Source organism: Neofelis nebulosa, chromosome 1 (assembly GCF_028018385.1).
Source record: "Neofelis nebulosa isolate mNeoNeb1 chromosome 1, mNeoNeb1.pri, whole genome shotgun sequence".
In the NCBI taxonomy this organism is placed as follows: Eukaryota; Metazoa; Chordata; class Mammalia; order Carnivora; family Felidae; genus Neofelis; species Neofelis nebulosa.
The window spans coordinates 131,558,842-131,576,028 of NC_080782.1; the positions used below are offsets into that span (position 1 = coordinate 131,558,842).

The window sequence follows — 17,187 nt, forward strand, 5'->3', positions numbered from 1 at the left end:
CTATTGTTGATAGCGCTGCTATAAACATTGGGGTGCATGTGCCCCTTTGAATCAGCATTTTTGTATCCTTTGGATAAATACCTACTAGTGCAATTGCTGGATTTTTTGAGGAACCTCCATACTGTTTTTCACAGTGGCTGAACCAGTTTGCATTACCACCAGCAGTGCAAAAGCGTTCTTCTTTCTCCACATCTCTGCATTGCCAACATCTGTTGTTGCCTGAGTTGTTAATTTTAGCCATTCTGACAGGTGTGAAGTGGTATCTTGTTGTGGTTTTTATTTGTATTTCCCTGATGATGAGTGATGTTGAGCATCTTTTCATGTGTTTGTTAGCCATCTGGATGTCTTCTTTGGAAAAGTGTCTATTCATGTCTTCTGCCCATTTCTTCACTGGATTATTTGTTTTTGGGGTGTTCAGCTTGGTAAGTTCTTTATAGATTTTGGATACTAACCCTTTATGTGATATGTCATTTGCACATATCTTCTCCCATTCCATCGGTTGCCTTTTAGTTTTGCTGATTGTTTCCTTCACTGTGTAGAAGCTTCTTATCTTGATGAAGGCCCAGTAGTTCATGTTTGCTTTTATTTCCCTTGCCTTTAGCAACATATCTAGTAAGAAGTTGCTTGGTGGAGGTCAGAGAGGTTGCTGCCTGTTTTCTCCTCTAGGATTTTGATGGTTTCATTTCTCACACTTAGGTCTTTCGTCCATTTTGAATTTATTTTTGTGTATAGTGTAAGAAAGTGGTCCAGGTTTATTCTTATGCATGTTGCTGTCCAGTTTTCCCAATACCATTTGTTGAAGAGACTGTCTTTTTTTCCATTGGATATTCTTTCCTGCTTTGTTGAAGATTAGTTGGCTATATGTTTGTGGATCCATTTCTGGGTTCTCTATTCTGTTCAATTGATCTATGTGTTTGTTTTTGTGCCAGTACCATACTGTCTTGATGATTACAGCTTTGTAATATAGCTTGAAGTCCAGAATTGTGATGCTTCCAGCTTTGGATTTCTTTTTCAACATTGCTTTGGCTATTTGGGGTCTTTTCTGGTTCCATACAAATTTTAGAATTGTTTGTTCTAGCTCTGTGAAGAATTCTGGTGTAATTTTGATAGGGGTTGCATTGAATATGTAGATTGCTTTGGGTAGTACTGACATTTTGACAATATTTGTTCTTCCAATCCATGAGCATGTAATGTTTTTCCATTTTTTTGTGTGTCTTCTTCAATTTCTTTTACAAGCTTTCTATAGTTTTCAGTGTATAGATTTTTAACCTCTTTGGTTAGGTTTATTCCTAGGGGTTTTATGGGTTTTAGTACAGTTGTAAATGGAATTCATGCCTTGATTTCTCTTTTTTTTGCTTCATTGTTGGTTTGTAGAAGTGCAACCAAATTCTCTACATTGATTTTATATCCTGTGACTTTGCTGAATTCATGGATCATTTCTAGAAGTTTTTTGGTGGAGTCTTTTGGGTTTTCCACATAGAGTAACATGTCATCAGCAAAGAGTGAAAGTTTGACTTCCTCCTTGATGATTTGGATGCCTTTTATTTCTTTGTGTTGTCTGATTGCTGAGGCTACAACTTCCCACACTATGTTGAGTAACAGTGGTGAGAGTGGACATCCCTGCCATTTTCCTGACCTTAGGGGGAAGGCTCGCAGTTTTTCCCTAGTGAGGATGATATTAACTATGGGTCTTTCATATATGGTCTTTATGATCTTGAGGTATGTTCCTCCTATCCCTACTTACTTGAGGGTTTTTATTAAGAAAGGATGCTGTATTTTGTCAAATGCTTTTTCTGCATCTATTGAGAGGATCATGTGGTTCTTATCCTTTCTTTTATTAATGTGATGTATCACATTGATTGATTTGTGGATATTGAACCAGCCCTACATCCCAGGAATAAATCCCACTTGATCATGGTGAATAATTCTTTTAATGTATTGTTGAATCTGGTTTGCTACTAGGGTTTCACTTTTAGTAGCATTCTTTCTGAAAATATTTTTCATATATTTTTACATTCACTTACCATTGGTTGAGCACCTCCTCTGTGAAAGGATCTGAGCTAAGTTTGTATTATATCTCATTTATTTCTTACTATGGCTTTATAATAGACAGATGTTTATTATTATTCTCATTTTATATGTAAAGAATATGGAACTTAAAATAGTATGCATTTTGTCCAAGATTTTACTGCTGTTGGGTGGTAGAGAAGAATTCAATCTCTCGAGGTTTTTTTTAACTCCAAATTTAGGTTTTTCTGTATTCTCCTGACTGTATATCAGACAGAATGTCTGATTAATCATTGGAGCCTGGGGACATTTTATGAGTAAGCAGGCAATGAAGCAATTGAAATTTAATAGGTTATGTAAAACCTCAATCCAACTAAACTGCTTGCTTTTGATCCTTGTCCCCATTTCTGCTACACATTCTGCTCTGAGCACTCCTTAAATCCACAGAAGTCTTTTTCTTTTTTTTAATTCAGTGCTACTCATTTGATACTTAGTAATATATTACTACCTCACATAATTCACAATGCTGACTTTTCATATTCTTCAGGTTATGAGGTTTTCAAAGACAGAGACCCCATAGTAGGCTTTTTTCTATCTCTGTCTCTGATGACATTAGCATGGTGGTAGGGAATAGTAGATGACATATCAGTCAGGTTCTTCCCAAAGAAGGTTTTTCCCATATATATATATATGGAGAGGTATTTCAAAGAATTGACTTATGCAGTTGTAGGGTCTGGCTGAAAACTATAGGGCAGATTGGAAACTCTTGGGTGGGAACTGATGATGCAGTCCTTAGGAAGTATTTCTTCTTTCTCAGGGAAACCTCGGTTTTGCTCTTAAGGCCTTTCAACTGATTGGTGAGGCCCAATTATCAAGGATAATCTCTTAAAGTCTGTTATTATAGATATTAAACTTATCTACAAATTATCTCCACAGCAATACCAAGATTATTATTTAGTTTAATTGGGTAATATAGCCTAACCAAATTGACACATACAACAAACCATCACAGTCTACTTCATGTCAAGTATGTGTTCATACACATCTCCTTAAACCATATTTAATCTGTAAATAAAGACAGTAACAAAGTCATATTTCTGCCTAACATAATGTACCTGTCCTACATACAATCCAAAATGTGCTAATTCCTTTCCCAGAAGAGGATCCAAAATCCTTGGGGGGGGGGGGGTGTTTGCTCTTCTTGATACCCTGTAACTCAAGTACTATAATATAAAGTGAATTTATTATTAAGACAGTTTATGTTAGATGATATGGGAATAAGAGGGGGAAGAAAACAAAGATACTTGCTTAAACTAGTCATGTGGACATAACTGGTATTTATAACTACCTTCCTCCACTACCCATTTCATATTTTTTTCTTCCTCAGCAAGCACCTCAGCTGGTTATAGTTCTTAAACTCGTAGGGTGATACATACCTCATTTAAGTAGGGTCTAGGCCATTAGTCCTGCTTGGATTGGGTTGTTGTAATTTTCCACTGACCTTAATCACAGGGCATGGTAATACTAAGAGATGCCTTAAGGAATCTCTTGTATTCTGGACATACTCTTCCTTGCCTCCATTGTGGAGGAAATTTCGTCTTGGTAGTCAGGATCAGTCACCCCACCAGCACAGTAATTCTCTTCTTTGTCTGTTGATTCAGAGGCCTGAGGAGCCCAAAGCAGCCAGGTGGCAGTCTTAACTTCCAGTTCAATAGAATCATTGTGTCTGTTGGTGGTCGCATCCCTTCCTTTGGAACTAAGACCTCTAGGACAGCTGAGCATAAAGTCATGGGAACAGGAAGCAAAAAATTTTTGCTAGTGGGTTACGAGTGGTTATATTGAGTGATCTCAGTTCCGCCTCCATTTCTTGATTCCTGCGCCCGTGAATCCTGGCTGCGGGAGAAATAGTACCATATATTTGATGCTGATTCAGAACGTATACAACTTTCTGGAGAACCTTGTCCCAGCCCTGCAAGATATTGCTGCCTAATTGGTACTCTAACTAAGTCTTCAAAAGGCCACTCTACTATTCTGTCAAGTCAGCTGCTTCAAAATTGTGGGGAACATGGAAATATCAGTGAATTATATGAACTTGGGCCTTTTGCCACATTTCTTTTGCTGTGAAGTCAGTTCCTTGATGAGAAGCAATGTTCTTCGGGATACCATGAAGGTGGATAAAGCATTTTCTAAGTCCTTGGATGGTGGTTTTGGCAGAAGCATTGCATGCATGAAAGGCAAATCCATATCCAAAGTAAGTGTCTAATCCAGTAAGAGTAAAATGCTGTCCCTTCCATGATGAAAGTGGTGCGAGGTAATCATCCTGCCACCTGGTAGCTGGCTGATCACTCCAGGGAATTGTTCCTTATTGGGAATTAGGTGTTGGTCTCTCCTACTAATAAATTGAATATTCATCAGTGATGATAGCCAGGTTGGCTTTAGTGGACTGCTGAGCCTATGTATAACCACTATCCCTGCCACCATGGCCCCTTTGTTGATGAGTTTACCAGTTGGTGATGGAGGCGGCTGGGGAAAGAGGCTAACTGGTATCTACAGAATGGGTCTTCTTATCTACTTGATTACTAAAGTCTTTGTCTTCTGAGATCATCCTTGGGTTAGTAGTCACAGGGAACACAGATATCTTCACATTTTTTGCCCATTCAGGTAAGTCTATCTATATGCTTCTTCTCTAAATTTTCTTGTTATTAATTTTCCAGTCATGTCCCTTCCAAGTCCCTAACTGTCCAGCCAAACTATAGGCCACAATCCATGAATCAGTATATAACCACGTATCTGGCCATTTTTCCTTTTAACAAAGGGAACATTGAGATATATTTCTTGAAGTTCTTTCTGCCCACTGGGAGAATATACCTTCACCAATTTTCTTCAAGGATGCCACAGAAAGGAGCTTTTAGGTTGTGCCTGCATATCTGTAAACCAAGTCTGAGGCGTTTTTTTTTTCTTCAGTAAGCTGATTGTAGAGAGAATTCTTCATGATGCCAAAAGTAAAGGCGGGGAGAGAGAAGATAGTATAGCAGTAGCGTGGACCATAGGCATTTGGGCCACTTCCTCATCTAACTTACTTGTCCCTTTCAGGCTCGAGCTCAGTTTCATATATGCCATTTCTCTTTGATAGTGTAGTGATGCTCTGCACAACCAACTTTATGGCTTGGTGCATCAGACTGTGCATAATTCGTGATGGGCAGCTTAGCTCTCTTTGTAACTTGGTGTTCCATGGTTAAGTATTGAGTCACTACTAAGGCCCAGTAGCAGACCAAAAGCTGTTTGTCAAAAAAAAAATAGTAGTTGTTCACAGGAGATGCCAGAGATGTGCTCCAAAATCCTAAGGACCTGTGTGCTGTGATTCACCTACAGGATCCAATAAAACATGTATATTTCTCACTGACATTTCATGAACCACTGGATCTGCTAGATCTTTTGGTACAAGTGTCAGAGCATCTTGCTCAGTAGCCTGTACCTGTCGTAGAACCTTCTCCTATTCTAAGGCTTCCTCAAAACCAGTAGCCTTTAGGTACTTGGTAAATGGGTTGAAGTAGTATACTCAGATGAGGTATGTGTTGACTCCAAAATCTGAAAAGACCCAGTAGGAGGGGCCAGATGCAACAACTTATCAGTTTTTGGTTGTAGGAGGAGCAATAACTTACAATTTATTTTAGGAGGTATATTTCTCATATCACTAGGACCCTAGAAATTTCACGGAGATGAAAAGATACCCTGCAATTCCATTTTCCTGGACCATGGAGCCCCATCATTTCCACTTCCAAGAGTATATCCAACTATAATGTGTATATATATGTTCATCAACAGATGTCTGCTAGAATGTTCATAGAAGCACTTGGATAATAGACCCAAACAGGAAATAATCCAAGTGCCCACCAGCAGTAGAATGGATCAATACTGTGTTACATTCATTTTCATTGGGAGTGCTGTGTAGCAGTGAGCATCAACAATGTGCAGTTACATGCAACAATATTGATGACATAAGGAGCCAGACACAATAGAGTACATTTCACATTACTTATATTTAGTACCAAGCTAGGTAAAACTAAACTATGATGAAAATCACTACAGTGGATGTCCTCATTAGGGAGTGACTATTAAATAGAAAGCATTATGAGAGGAAATTCTAGGGTGCTAGTAGTGTTCTGTTTCATTATCTGAATGCTGGTTACATAGATATGGTAAGTTTGTGAAAACCCATCAAGCTCTGTAGTACATATATGTACGTTTTTTTGGGTGTAACAAAAAAAGTTAAAAAATAAAAACAGAGACACCTGGGTGGCTCAGTTGGTTGGTTAAGCATCCTACTCTTGATTTTGGCTCAGGTCATGATCTCATGGTTCATGAATTTGAGCCTCACATTGGGGCTGATAGTGTGGAGCCTGCTTAGGATTTGGGATTCTCTCTGTCTCTCAAAAATAAATAAACCTTAAAAATTTTTTTTAATAAAATAAAAATAGAGAAACTTCTTTTAATTTTATGGCTGTGGATATTAGTCTATGACATGAGATAATATCACAATTCTGGGCTTAAGTATGCAACAAATCAATACTAAAATGTGTCTGGGAAGTTCTTCCAAGTGTTTAGACTGAAATTTTTAATTTGATTGAGAGAGACCCCTTGATGTATGCTGACCAATTATGCCACCTCCTGGCTTCTTTCTAGACTCTCACCTCATTTGGCAGCCTCTTCATTTAAGTAATTCCCTTTCAACTTCTGGCCATTTGTCTGTGCCTTTCCTTTAGTAAAAATAGCAAAGCCCCAAGCTAACTAGTGATCGTGTTATTTTGAACATGTAACGGCCTATTTTTAGTCCTGGCATTTAACGTTTTAGCTAGTTTGGCAGTTATCTAATCAGGACTGCAGTATGAAGCTTACTTTTGATGGTCTAGGACCCCTGCTCATTATGATGTTTGACCACTAATAATGCTGATTAGAGGGGAAAAAAAGTGGTGAAAGTGAACCACAAGAGGAATCCAAAAGAGAAGTGCTAGATGAGGTGGTATGGATAAATAGAAGTTTGAGAATGGTACATCCATGTGAAAGAGGCCTTCAGTAACATCCAGTCCAAGGTTTCTTGATGGGTGGCCCTCTGACCACCTACACCAGAATTACTTCAGACCTGGAAAATTACATTCTCTAGAGATATGGCATAGGAATCCACAATTTGAAGAACTCTCAAAGTGATTCCAGTAAGCACTAAAATTTGATAGCCTTTTAATGATCTGGTCTATTTTGCTTATTTTACATGTAATAAAAATGACTTAGCCAGATGAATAAGTGACTTGTTCATATTCACACAGCTACTGGCAGAATCAGAATTAGAACTTAGCTTTCTTGGTTTTCATTAGTTTGGGTAGCTGTCAAATAAGGCATGTGGGGTAGAGTAGATAGGGCTCTGAGTTTTTCAGCTCATCTATACATAACAGTTTTGCTTCTCTTTGTTTTATACATTGGGATTCTGTATTATATTTAAACAGACACTTTTTTTCTTGTTGATTCGATGTCAAAAAAGATGAAGTTCTGCAGTTAATTGGTTCATTTATTCAATAAGTTCATTGACTGGATGTCATATGTTAGATGAAGTTAGTGGTTGGTAATATTGAGATAAAGACATAGTTGTCTTTATGAAATTTGTAATCTCATAAAGGAAGTCACATAGGTAAAACAAGTCCAATAGGTACTTTCACATATGTAGGACTGTGTTGGGATACATAGGGAGATGCTTTGAAGGATGATCTGAAGCCCTCAGAGGCATTCTGAGCATAGGCTTTCTAGGCAGAGGCACCATGATAAATAGAAGCACAGGGGCTTAAAGTATCATCAGGTAGTTAAGGAACTGAAAGTAGTTACATTCGGCTGGAGTTGAGATTGGACTCTGAGAACTGATACTCCAAGTCTTTAGTAGGGATCAGAGGATAGATTATGAATCCCAAAATCCTGTATTAGGAAGATCCTGGGTTTAGCTACAGCATAGAGGAGTAGAACACAAAGGAAGGGTGGGTAGGGACATGTGAGGATCTTCGTGCTGGGTGGTTGCTGAGGAGGACAGGGATGAGGAGCACAGCTAGATCGACTCCTCCAGATTATATGGCTGGAGTTAGAGGCCTTGTGTTGGCTACTGTCAGCCATCTTTGCTGGACTTCCCAGTGGAATGTCATTGTCTGACTTCAGAGAGTAACCTCAGCATGTCCAGGAAGGAGTGTGCTAGCTATTCCTCTTTTTATTTTTATTTTTAAATGGCCTCTGGGTTTGTTTAATAAGGGACAGAGTGAAACTATATTGGTTGGGTGTCAAGAGCTCATGCCCCCAGAGACTGGTTATTAATAATTATTGGTCACCTTCTTGTGATATATATGGAATAATCTATTATTGTATTTTTTCTCCAGATATTATAATAAAAACAAATGGCAGGATGTAGCAGCTGTGGCTGAATTTTCACCACTTTGAAGATATGCATGAATGTGAAGCCAAAGTCCATAAAGCAGAATGTCTGCCTGAAATTATATGTAATTCAAAAATCAAAATTCTCTAATTATTTGTGATATATCCTGGTGTTTAAATTCTACCAAGATTCTTATAATTTAGTCTGTAAAGAAACATTCTTCTGTATCTTCTTAAATATGTGTATTTGTATTGTAAAATAAGAATAAATATCTTAAAAGACTGTATACTAACTAGATATGTTAGCTGTTTATAAAAAGCCAAGTACCAGAATACTGTGTAACTTCCTTTGTGTTTTTCCCAAAGTTTATCCTCTGTATGAATTAAAAGTATTAAAGTTGTTGAAGCACTAAAAATGAAAATGCTTATATTACAAGCTATTTTTAACAGAACTTAATTGAAACCACATGAGTGAGAGACCTAATTCCAGGTCTGACTGAAAGAAACTCTATACTCAAGTTTGCTGAAGCAGGGAATGTATAATATGTACAATCAATCATACACTAAGTATTTGATATATTACCTCATCCTCAAACCTTTAGCTAATACTATCTGTAGGATTTTTTGTGTTTGTGTATGTGTGATATTACTTGTTGTGGCGTCTTTACACCGCCCTTCCTAAAAAGCAGTAGCTCTGTTGTCAGAGAACATCAGTTGTATAACTGTTGGTGAAATTGTAACTCTTAATGGTTTATTATTGTTATTATACATAAAAGTAAATAAGTCAAATTTCCAAAGCTGCTTCAATATGAAAGAAAATTCTAAAATCAATGGATTAATTTGAGGTTATGTAACCAGTATAGCATTCATTTTTAAAGATGAGTTCCATGAAGATATTTTTGTAAATTACTTGACAAGGTCTTAAGCGACTAACAAAACTATTTTAAATTTCTATTTCACGTTTCCATCTGGAGGTGAAATATGGGAAAGTTACTAGGAAATGTAGAAAAGATCATTGAAGATGGTGGCTAAAACCAAGTTTAGATCTGAATGTTTTTAAAATTTTTTAACGTTTTTATTTATTATTGAGAGACAGAGAGAGAGACAGAGCATGAACACGGGAGGGGCAGAGAGAGGGGGAGACACAGAATCTGAAGCAGTCTCCAGGCTCTGAGCAAGCTGGCAGCACAGAGCCTGACTTGGGGCTTGAATTCACAAATCGTGAGATCATGACCTGAGCCGAAGTCAGATGCTTTACCGACTGAGCCAGCCAGGTGCCCCTAGATTTGAATTTTAAATCAGTATTCAACTAACAGAACAACTTGGTTTTAAAAGCAGAAATGTGACAAGCAGTGAGGGGAAAAGAAACTCTCAAGTTTATAATCCAAGTGGGAAGGGAAAGGGCAAATTATACTTGATAGTTTCTAATCAGGTGGTAGGTTCTTAGGAGAAAGAATGACACCTGATTCTTAGGCTGGGCCTAGTGGGGCTGGAGGAAATAAGTACTTACTTCGTATTGCTGATAAGGAAAATAGAGTTAGCTCAGAGAGAGGTTAATACTTACACCAGGCTGATGTGAGTTAGAAAGTGCCAGAGCCTGGATCTGAAGGCAGGACTATTTAAATCCACTTTGTTTTATCAGCTAGAGCATAGAGAACAGTGAGACGGAAGGAGTTGCAATTGGCATTCAAGGCTTAGGGGTGGAGGTATGACTTAAAGTATTATTAAGAGAAAGGAAAGTTGAATAAGCTTTAGATTGCTATCTAGAAGATATGAGAAGTCCAAAGCAGATTACTGTTGGCAAATCCTACAAGAAGGTTGTATTCTTCACTTTATATCTGTGGGTAGGTCTCGAGGTCCTTCAGTGAACCTCCCTAGAAGAGCATTATAAAAAGAGTTCTTTTCTGGAAAGAGGGTCTCCATAGTTTTCATCACATTTTCAATGTTGTCTGTGATCTAAAAACAGTTAACAATGGGACTGGACCCCTTACTTCAGTGTATAACTAATATTAATTTCAAGCATTTAAATTTTTCTAATTATACCTCATGAAAAAGAATCTCAGGTCATAAGTCCCCAGGAAAACAGTTAAAAATGCATGAAAGGGCAGATGTTATGTCATTTTCATTTAGAAATTTTTAACTGGAGTGTTTTTTCACTTCTCCAAGGTGTAATTCATCATGCTTTGTTCACTTGTTAATGGCCTCTTTTCTCATATTGTATATATAGCATATGTGTTTCTATGAAGGATATAATGCCCAGACTTTCCAGATAAAAGTTATCTACAACATCTTCTACTCTAATGTTGCTTTCTGACCTACATTTTATTTTACTTTTTACTTTTTTAAATTATTTGTTTTTATTTTTTAATTTACATCCAAGTTAGTTAACATATAGTGCAATAATGCTTTCAGGAGCAGATTCCAGTGATTCATCCCCTACATATAACACCCAGTGCTCATCCCAACAAATGTCTTCCTCAACGCCCCTTGCCCGTTTAGCAATCCCCCACCCACCCACAAACCCTCCAGCAACCCTTTGTTCTCTGTATTTAAGAGTCTCTTATGTCTTGTCCCTTCCTGTTTTTCTATTATTTTTGCTTTCCTTCCCCTATATCCATCTGTTTTGTATCTTAAATTCCACATGTGAGTGAAGTCATATATTTGTCTTTCTCTGACCAGTTTCAGTTAGCATAATACCCTCTAGTTCCATCCATGTTGTTGCAGATTCTAACCTGCATTTTAAAATGTTGACCCATTTTACATTTTAAATCCTCCCTTGACTCCTTATGTTCTTCTACATACCATTCTTCACCCTCTTACACCCAAATTTCCTAAAAAGTGCTACTTTCACACCTATCCCTTACTCCTCAGCACATACTCCTCCTCCACCTGCCCCCAATACACACAGAGTCTGGCTTCAACTCTCATTCTCCACTGACATTGCTCCCCTCAAGGTTACCAGCAATCTTCTTGATGATAATCTAAGGGGTATTTTTCAGTGTTCATCATATCTAACCTCTCTTTCCCAGCTACTGATAATGCAGACTAGTGCTCTCTTCTTGAAAGCCTCCAGAAAGGAATGACCTCTCTGAAACATTACTCTCCAGACTTTTATCCAATCTCCAGCTCTTTCTCTTCTCTTTCTTCTGAAGGTTCATTTTCCTCTGTTTAGTCTTTAAATTTTGGTGCTTCCATGGGTTCTATTGTAGGGCTTCTTCTAATGTTACACAGTCTCCCTGGGTGATTTCATCTATCTCTGACTTCAGTCACTATCTTTTTGCAGTTGATCTTTGTCTGTAACTGCCATGGATATTGGTAGTAGACATGTGTGGTGATTGTCTCTGCATCTGTCCCCCAAGAGGTTACTTGTCTTTCCTTGTATACCCACAGCATCCTATACTTGCCCAGTATCATAAAGTTAATTGTAATAATTATAATAATACTTATAGTTAATTGTCAAATTCTGTTTTTTTCTTCCTAGACTATAAGGTCCTTGAGTGAAGGAATTACACTTGTTCATTATTATATTTTAATTCCCCTCTACCTCCATCCTAATTGGGTTTTGAATTTCCAAGCCATATGGTTTAGGTTGGATTGATCCCTTCTTAGTTCCAGGGGTGAGCCTTTAATGATTTAAGGAAATTAACATAGCCCACCCAACTCTGGCAGAATGATTGGTTTAGAAATGGGGCCATGGCCTAAAATGATTCTATTGGAATCAAGTTCAGAGGTTTTTTTCTGGAAATTCTGGGATATAGACTTTTTCCTTTTTACTCTTGGATTTTTACCTGAAAGGATTTTACCTGAAAGGAACTCTGCTGAAGCCACCTGTGTCCACACATGGAAGCCTGGGAATGGAGGTCACATAAAGAGATTAGAGTTGTGATAGAGTGATTGGATTCTTGATATCATTGGGGCAGTCCCTGGATGCAGCTGTGCCTGAACTTTCCATCTACTTTAGGTCAAATTATGAGAGTTCATCACTTTTTTTTTTTTTTAATTAAGCTAGTTTAGTTTGGTTTTTCTATCATGTGTAATATAGAACATCTTCACTGCCTAGAGTTGTAGATCAGTGTAACCAAATGCTTACTTGTCATTACTGCATGGGTTCTCATGGTATCTGATATTCAATATACCCCAACCTGAACTTACTTTCCCCCTTGAAGCAGTTCTGTTTTCTGTTTCAGTGCTAGATATCTTCATCCACCCAAGTTATATGAGCCAGGAATTTGGCTATCATCCATAATCCCCCCCTTTCTCTTGTTTTCTCACAGGCAGTCATTCATGAAGTCCTGTTGGTCCTGAATCCTAAAGACTCCTTAGTATTTCCACTCCCCTCCATTCCTATGGCTATTCTCTGAATTCATGGCAGTATTTCATTGGCTGCTTTAGTGTAACAGCCTTACCACTAGATTCTCAACCTTTATTCTTTTATCCTATAGTTAATTTTCCACAATGCATCAAGAAGGAGTTTTCTGAAATGCTCATCTGATCATGTTTTCTGCTGAAAATCCCCCAATAGCTCTTCAGTGTATTCCGAATAAAGTATGATCTTTTGAACTTATTTTACATAATATTCTTAATCTAGTTCAGTGTTACCACTAGATTATATTACATGCCACTGAATTTTTATATTTTCTTTTGCCTGCAGGCCTGCCTGTGCTGCTCCATCTGCCTGAAGCACAACTCCCCCACCCACATCCTCTTCTTTAGCTTCTATTTTAATTTTTAATCCCTATTCATTCCTTCCTTCAGAAAACTCTCCTTAATTCCCCTGAAAGGCTGTCTTTGTATTCCCATAATATCCTGTACTTGTCCACATCATAGCATTTGTCACAGTGTACTGTAATTACCTGTCAAATTCTTTTTTTTCCCCTAGACTGTAAGCTCTTCAAGTGTAAGAACCACATCTTGTTCATCGGTGCGTTTCCAGGTTCTAGCATAGCTGCCAGACACATTAAACATATTATTGTATTTGAAAAATATTTGTTCGGGAGCATGGGTGGCTCAGTCGGTTAAGCATCCGACTTCGGCGCAGGTCATGATCTCATGGTTCGTGGGTTTGAACCCCACGTGGAGCTCTGTGCTGACAGCTCAGAACCTGGAGCCTGCTTTGGATTCTGTGTGTCCCTTTCTCTCTGCCCCTCCCCCCAGTCACACTCTGTCTCTGTCTCTCTCCTCAAAAATAAATGAAACATTAAAGAATATATACTTGTTGAAAAAATGTCATAGAAGTGTGGCATTATATAAAGGGCCTTCATTTTTTTTTTTTTTAGTATTTCCTTTTTTAATTTATTTTTTTTTTCAATATATGAAGTTTATTGTCAAATTGGTTTCCATACAACACCCAGTGCTCATCCCAAAAGGTGCCCTCCTCAATACCCATCACCCAACCTCCCCTCCCTCCCACCCCCCATCAACCCTCAGTTTGTTCTCAGTTTTTAAGAGTCTCTTATGCTTTGGCTCTCTTCCACTCTAACCTCTTTTTTTTTTTTTTTCCTTCCCCTCCCCCATGGGTTTCTGTTAAGTTTCTCAGGATCCACATAAGAGTGAAACCATATGGTATCTGTCTTTCTCTGTATGGCTTATTTCACTTAGCATAACACTCTCCAGTTCCATCCATGTTGCTACAAAGGGCCATATTTCATTCTTTCTCATTGCCACGTAGTACTCCATTGTGTATATAAACCACAATTTCTTTATCCATTCATCAGTTGATGGACATTTTGGCTCTTTCCATAATTTGGCTATTGTTGAGAGTGCTGCTATAAACATTGGGGTACAAGTGCCCCTATGCATCAGTACTCCTGTATCCCTTGGGTAAATTCCTAGCAGTGCTATTGCTGGGTCATAGGGTAGGTCTATTTTTAATTTTCTGAGGAACCTCCACACTGCTTTCCAGAGCGGCTGCACCAATTTGCATTCCCACCAACAGTGCAAGAGGGTTCCCGTTTCTCCACATCCTCTCCAGCATCTATAGTCTCCTGATTTGTTCATTTTAAAGGGCCTTAATTTTAATAGAATAGAATAGAATTCTAATAGAATTCAAGGTCAGGATTTCAAACTGATTTATTTTATATTAAAGTAAAAGTTTGATTCCTTAAAAGCACTTATCACAGTATGTAATAACTTGTTTACTTGTTGGTTTCTTTTTTTTTTTAATTTTTTTTAACATTTATTTATTTTTGAGACAGAGAGAGACAGAGCATGAACAGGGGAGGGGCAGAGAGAGAGGGAGACACAGAATCAGAAGGCTCCAGGCTTTCAGCCATCAGCCCAGAGCCTGATGCGGGGCTCGAACTCATGGACCGCGAGATCGTGACCTGAGCTGAAGTCGGATGCTCAACCGACTGAGCCACCCAGGTGCCCCTATTTGTTGGTTTCTTAAGGGCAAAGGATATACCTGTCTTGTTTGTTATTGTACTCTTAGCACCAAGAACATAGTAGGTGCTTGATGCACCATCTCTTTTTGATTGTTTCCGTTAGCATAAAAAATTCTTTGTTATCTTCTGTCGTAAAAAAAGAAACCAGTTTTCCCTCTTCCCATCTCCTCTCACTCATTTTCTCTGCTCCCTATGTCAGCAAAACAGAGGGAGTATCTATACTTGCTTTAACATTTCCTTTCTACCCTTTATTTTTTTGAACTCACTCTTGCACACGATTCCACTGAAACTACTCTTACCAAGAGGCCCATGTTGACGAATCTAATGGACACTTAAATTTTCAGCAACATTCAACACAGTTGATCCCTTCCTTCTTTTGGGAACTTTTTCTTCTCTCCTTATTCTTCTCTGCTAGATCCTTCTCTTCAAGGCCTCTCAGTGTTGTCTTTGTTGAATCTTAGTCCTGGACCCTCTTCCACACATACACATTCTCCCTAGGTAAACTCATCCATTACATTATTTTAAATGCCTTCCACATTTATCTTTCTAATCCTGTCTTCTCCCCATATATTTTACTTAGAATCTCTACATGGATGTCTAATAGACAAGTAAAACTCAACATATCCAAACTTAATACGCTTGATTTACTTCTTCAAGTCTGTGCTTTTCCTGGTCTTTTTATTGGGAAATAACTTCCATTTAGATGCTTAAGGGAAAAACCTAGGGGTTAATCCTTGGTTTTTCTTTCCTTCACTTATATCAGAATTCCTATTAGCTGTATCTCCAAAATAACTCCAGTTAGCCATTATCTGCTTTCACTGAAAATACACAGTAGCCTCCTATACAGTTTTTCTGCTTTCATTTTTATTCTTCTATAATCCTTTCTTCTCAGAATATCCAGAGTGATCTTCTAGAGCCATTTATTGTCCGTCTGTAGTTTTAAACTCCTGCAATAGCTCCCATCACATTTAATCTATCTTTGTAGCCTCTCAAACATCTTCTTCTTCCCAGAGTGCACTCAGCTTCTCTGACCTCTTTTTTTCTTCTTCAAACAAGTCAAACCCATTTCTGCCTCAGAGGCTTTGTACTCTTTCTTCTCTCTGCTAGAATGTTCTTTCCATGGCTCGTTCCTCTTCATTGTTTAGACTTCATTTTAAATCCCACATCTTTGGAGAGGACTTTCCTGACCGTTCTATCTAAGTATGGCCTCCTCCAGATGCTTGCTACCAACTATATTGTTCATAGCTCCTAGCACAACTTGCAAACATCTTGTTTATTTTGCCCCTTCCCACTGAGAACTAAGTTCTCAAGAGTAGGTATTTTTGTTAGTACTGTGTCCTCAGTTCCTACAAGTCTAGACCTTGGAGGTCCTCAAGAAATATTTGTTGAATAAATGAATGTTTTTGTTTTCTGGACTCAAACTACTGCTATTCCCTTAAAAACGTTTTTTTGGGGCGCCCGGGTGGCTCAGTCGGTTAAGCGTCCGACTTCGGCTCAGGTCATGATCTCGCGGTTCGTGAGTTCAAGCCCTACGTCGGGCTCTGTGCTGACAGCTCAGAACCTGGAGCCTGTTTCAGATTCTGTGTCTCCCTCTCTCTGACCCTCCCCCGTTCATGCTCTGTCTCTCTCTGTCTCAAAAATAAATAAACGTTAAAAAAAAAAATTAAAAAAAAAAGTTTTTTTGTTTTTCTTTTTTTTTTTTTTTTTAAAGTAGGCTTCACATCTAGCACGGATCCCAGCACAGGGCTTGAACTCATGACCCTGAGATCAAGACCTGAGCTGAACTGAGATCAAGAGTCAGACACTTTACCAACTAAGCCACCCAGGCACCCCTGCCTTTCCCTTATTATATAGCAGTTAATCATCAGTTGGTTTAAGAGTTTTTAAAACTGAGGTACCCTGAGTCCTTCTATGTATTACTCAGGCAGTTTTACTTGATCATCTTGATTCTGAATGTCTTGTTCTATGACATTATTGGTGAGAACTGAACTTGTTTCATGAGAATTTAGCATAATTGAGGCATGCTTACTAGTATTGTGATTAAAGGAGATAGATTCCAGTTTTATTGCCACCTTTTCCTATATCTGTAACCAGAAGAGAGTGCCCCTGTCTTTTATGTTACTGGAAGCAGGTGGACACAGACCCATAGGCTATTGGGGTTTTGGGGTGGTTGAATCACCTATCCCTGAGTGAAAGTGTAGGCCTTACATCTAACAGTTACACATTCATATAATATTAATGAATAGAAAACAATTACTTTATTTCTCACATTTCCTCCTTGCTGATTATCTAAAGTAAAAGAGCCTACTTTAAGACACCTCAGCCTCTTTGTGGGAAGAGGCAGTGTTAAGTGAAAGAGAAAAAAAAGATAATATACACTGTTACTGAATTTGAA

The 17,187-nt window shown here is 38.2% G+C and overlaps 1 protein-coding gene across 2 annotated transcripts in view; it reads left to right on the plus strand.

Annotated features, from left to right (window-relative positions):
* The window catches only part of MEIKIN (meiotic kinetochore factor), a 78,315-nt gene extending 69,573 nt beyond the window's left edge, over nt 1-8,742 (plus strand). For both annotated transcript variants that reach the window (XM_058737035.1, XM_058737044.1), the window contains one exon: nt 8,415-8,742. In XM_058737035.1, coding sequence (XP_058593018.1) covers nt 8,415-8,446 — 32 coding nt within the window. In that variant the 3' untranslated portion in view covers nt 8,447-8,742. The remainder of the gene's footprint in view (nt 1-8,414) is intronic.
* The last annotated feature ends 8,445 nt before the right edge of the window (nt 8,743-17,187 follow it).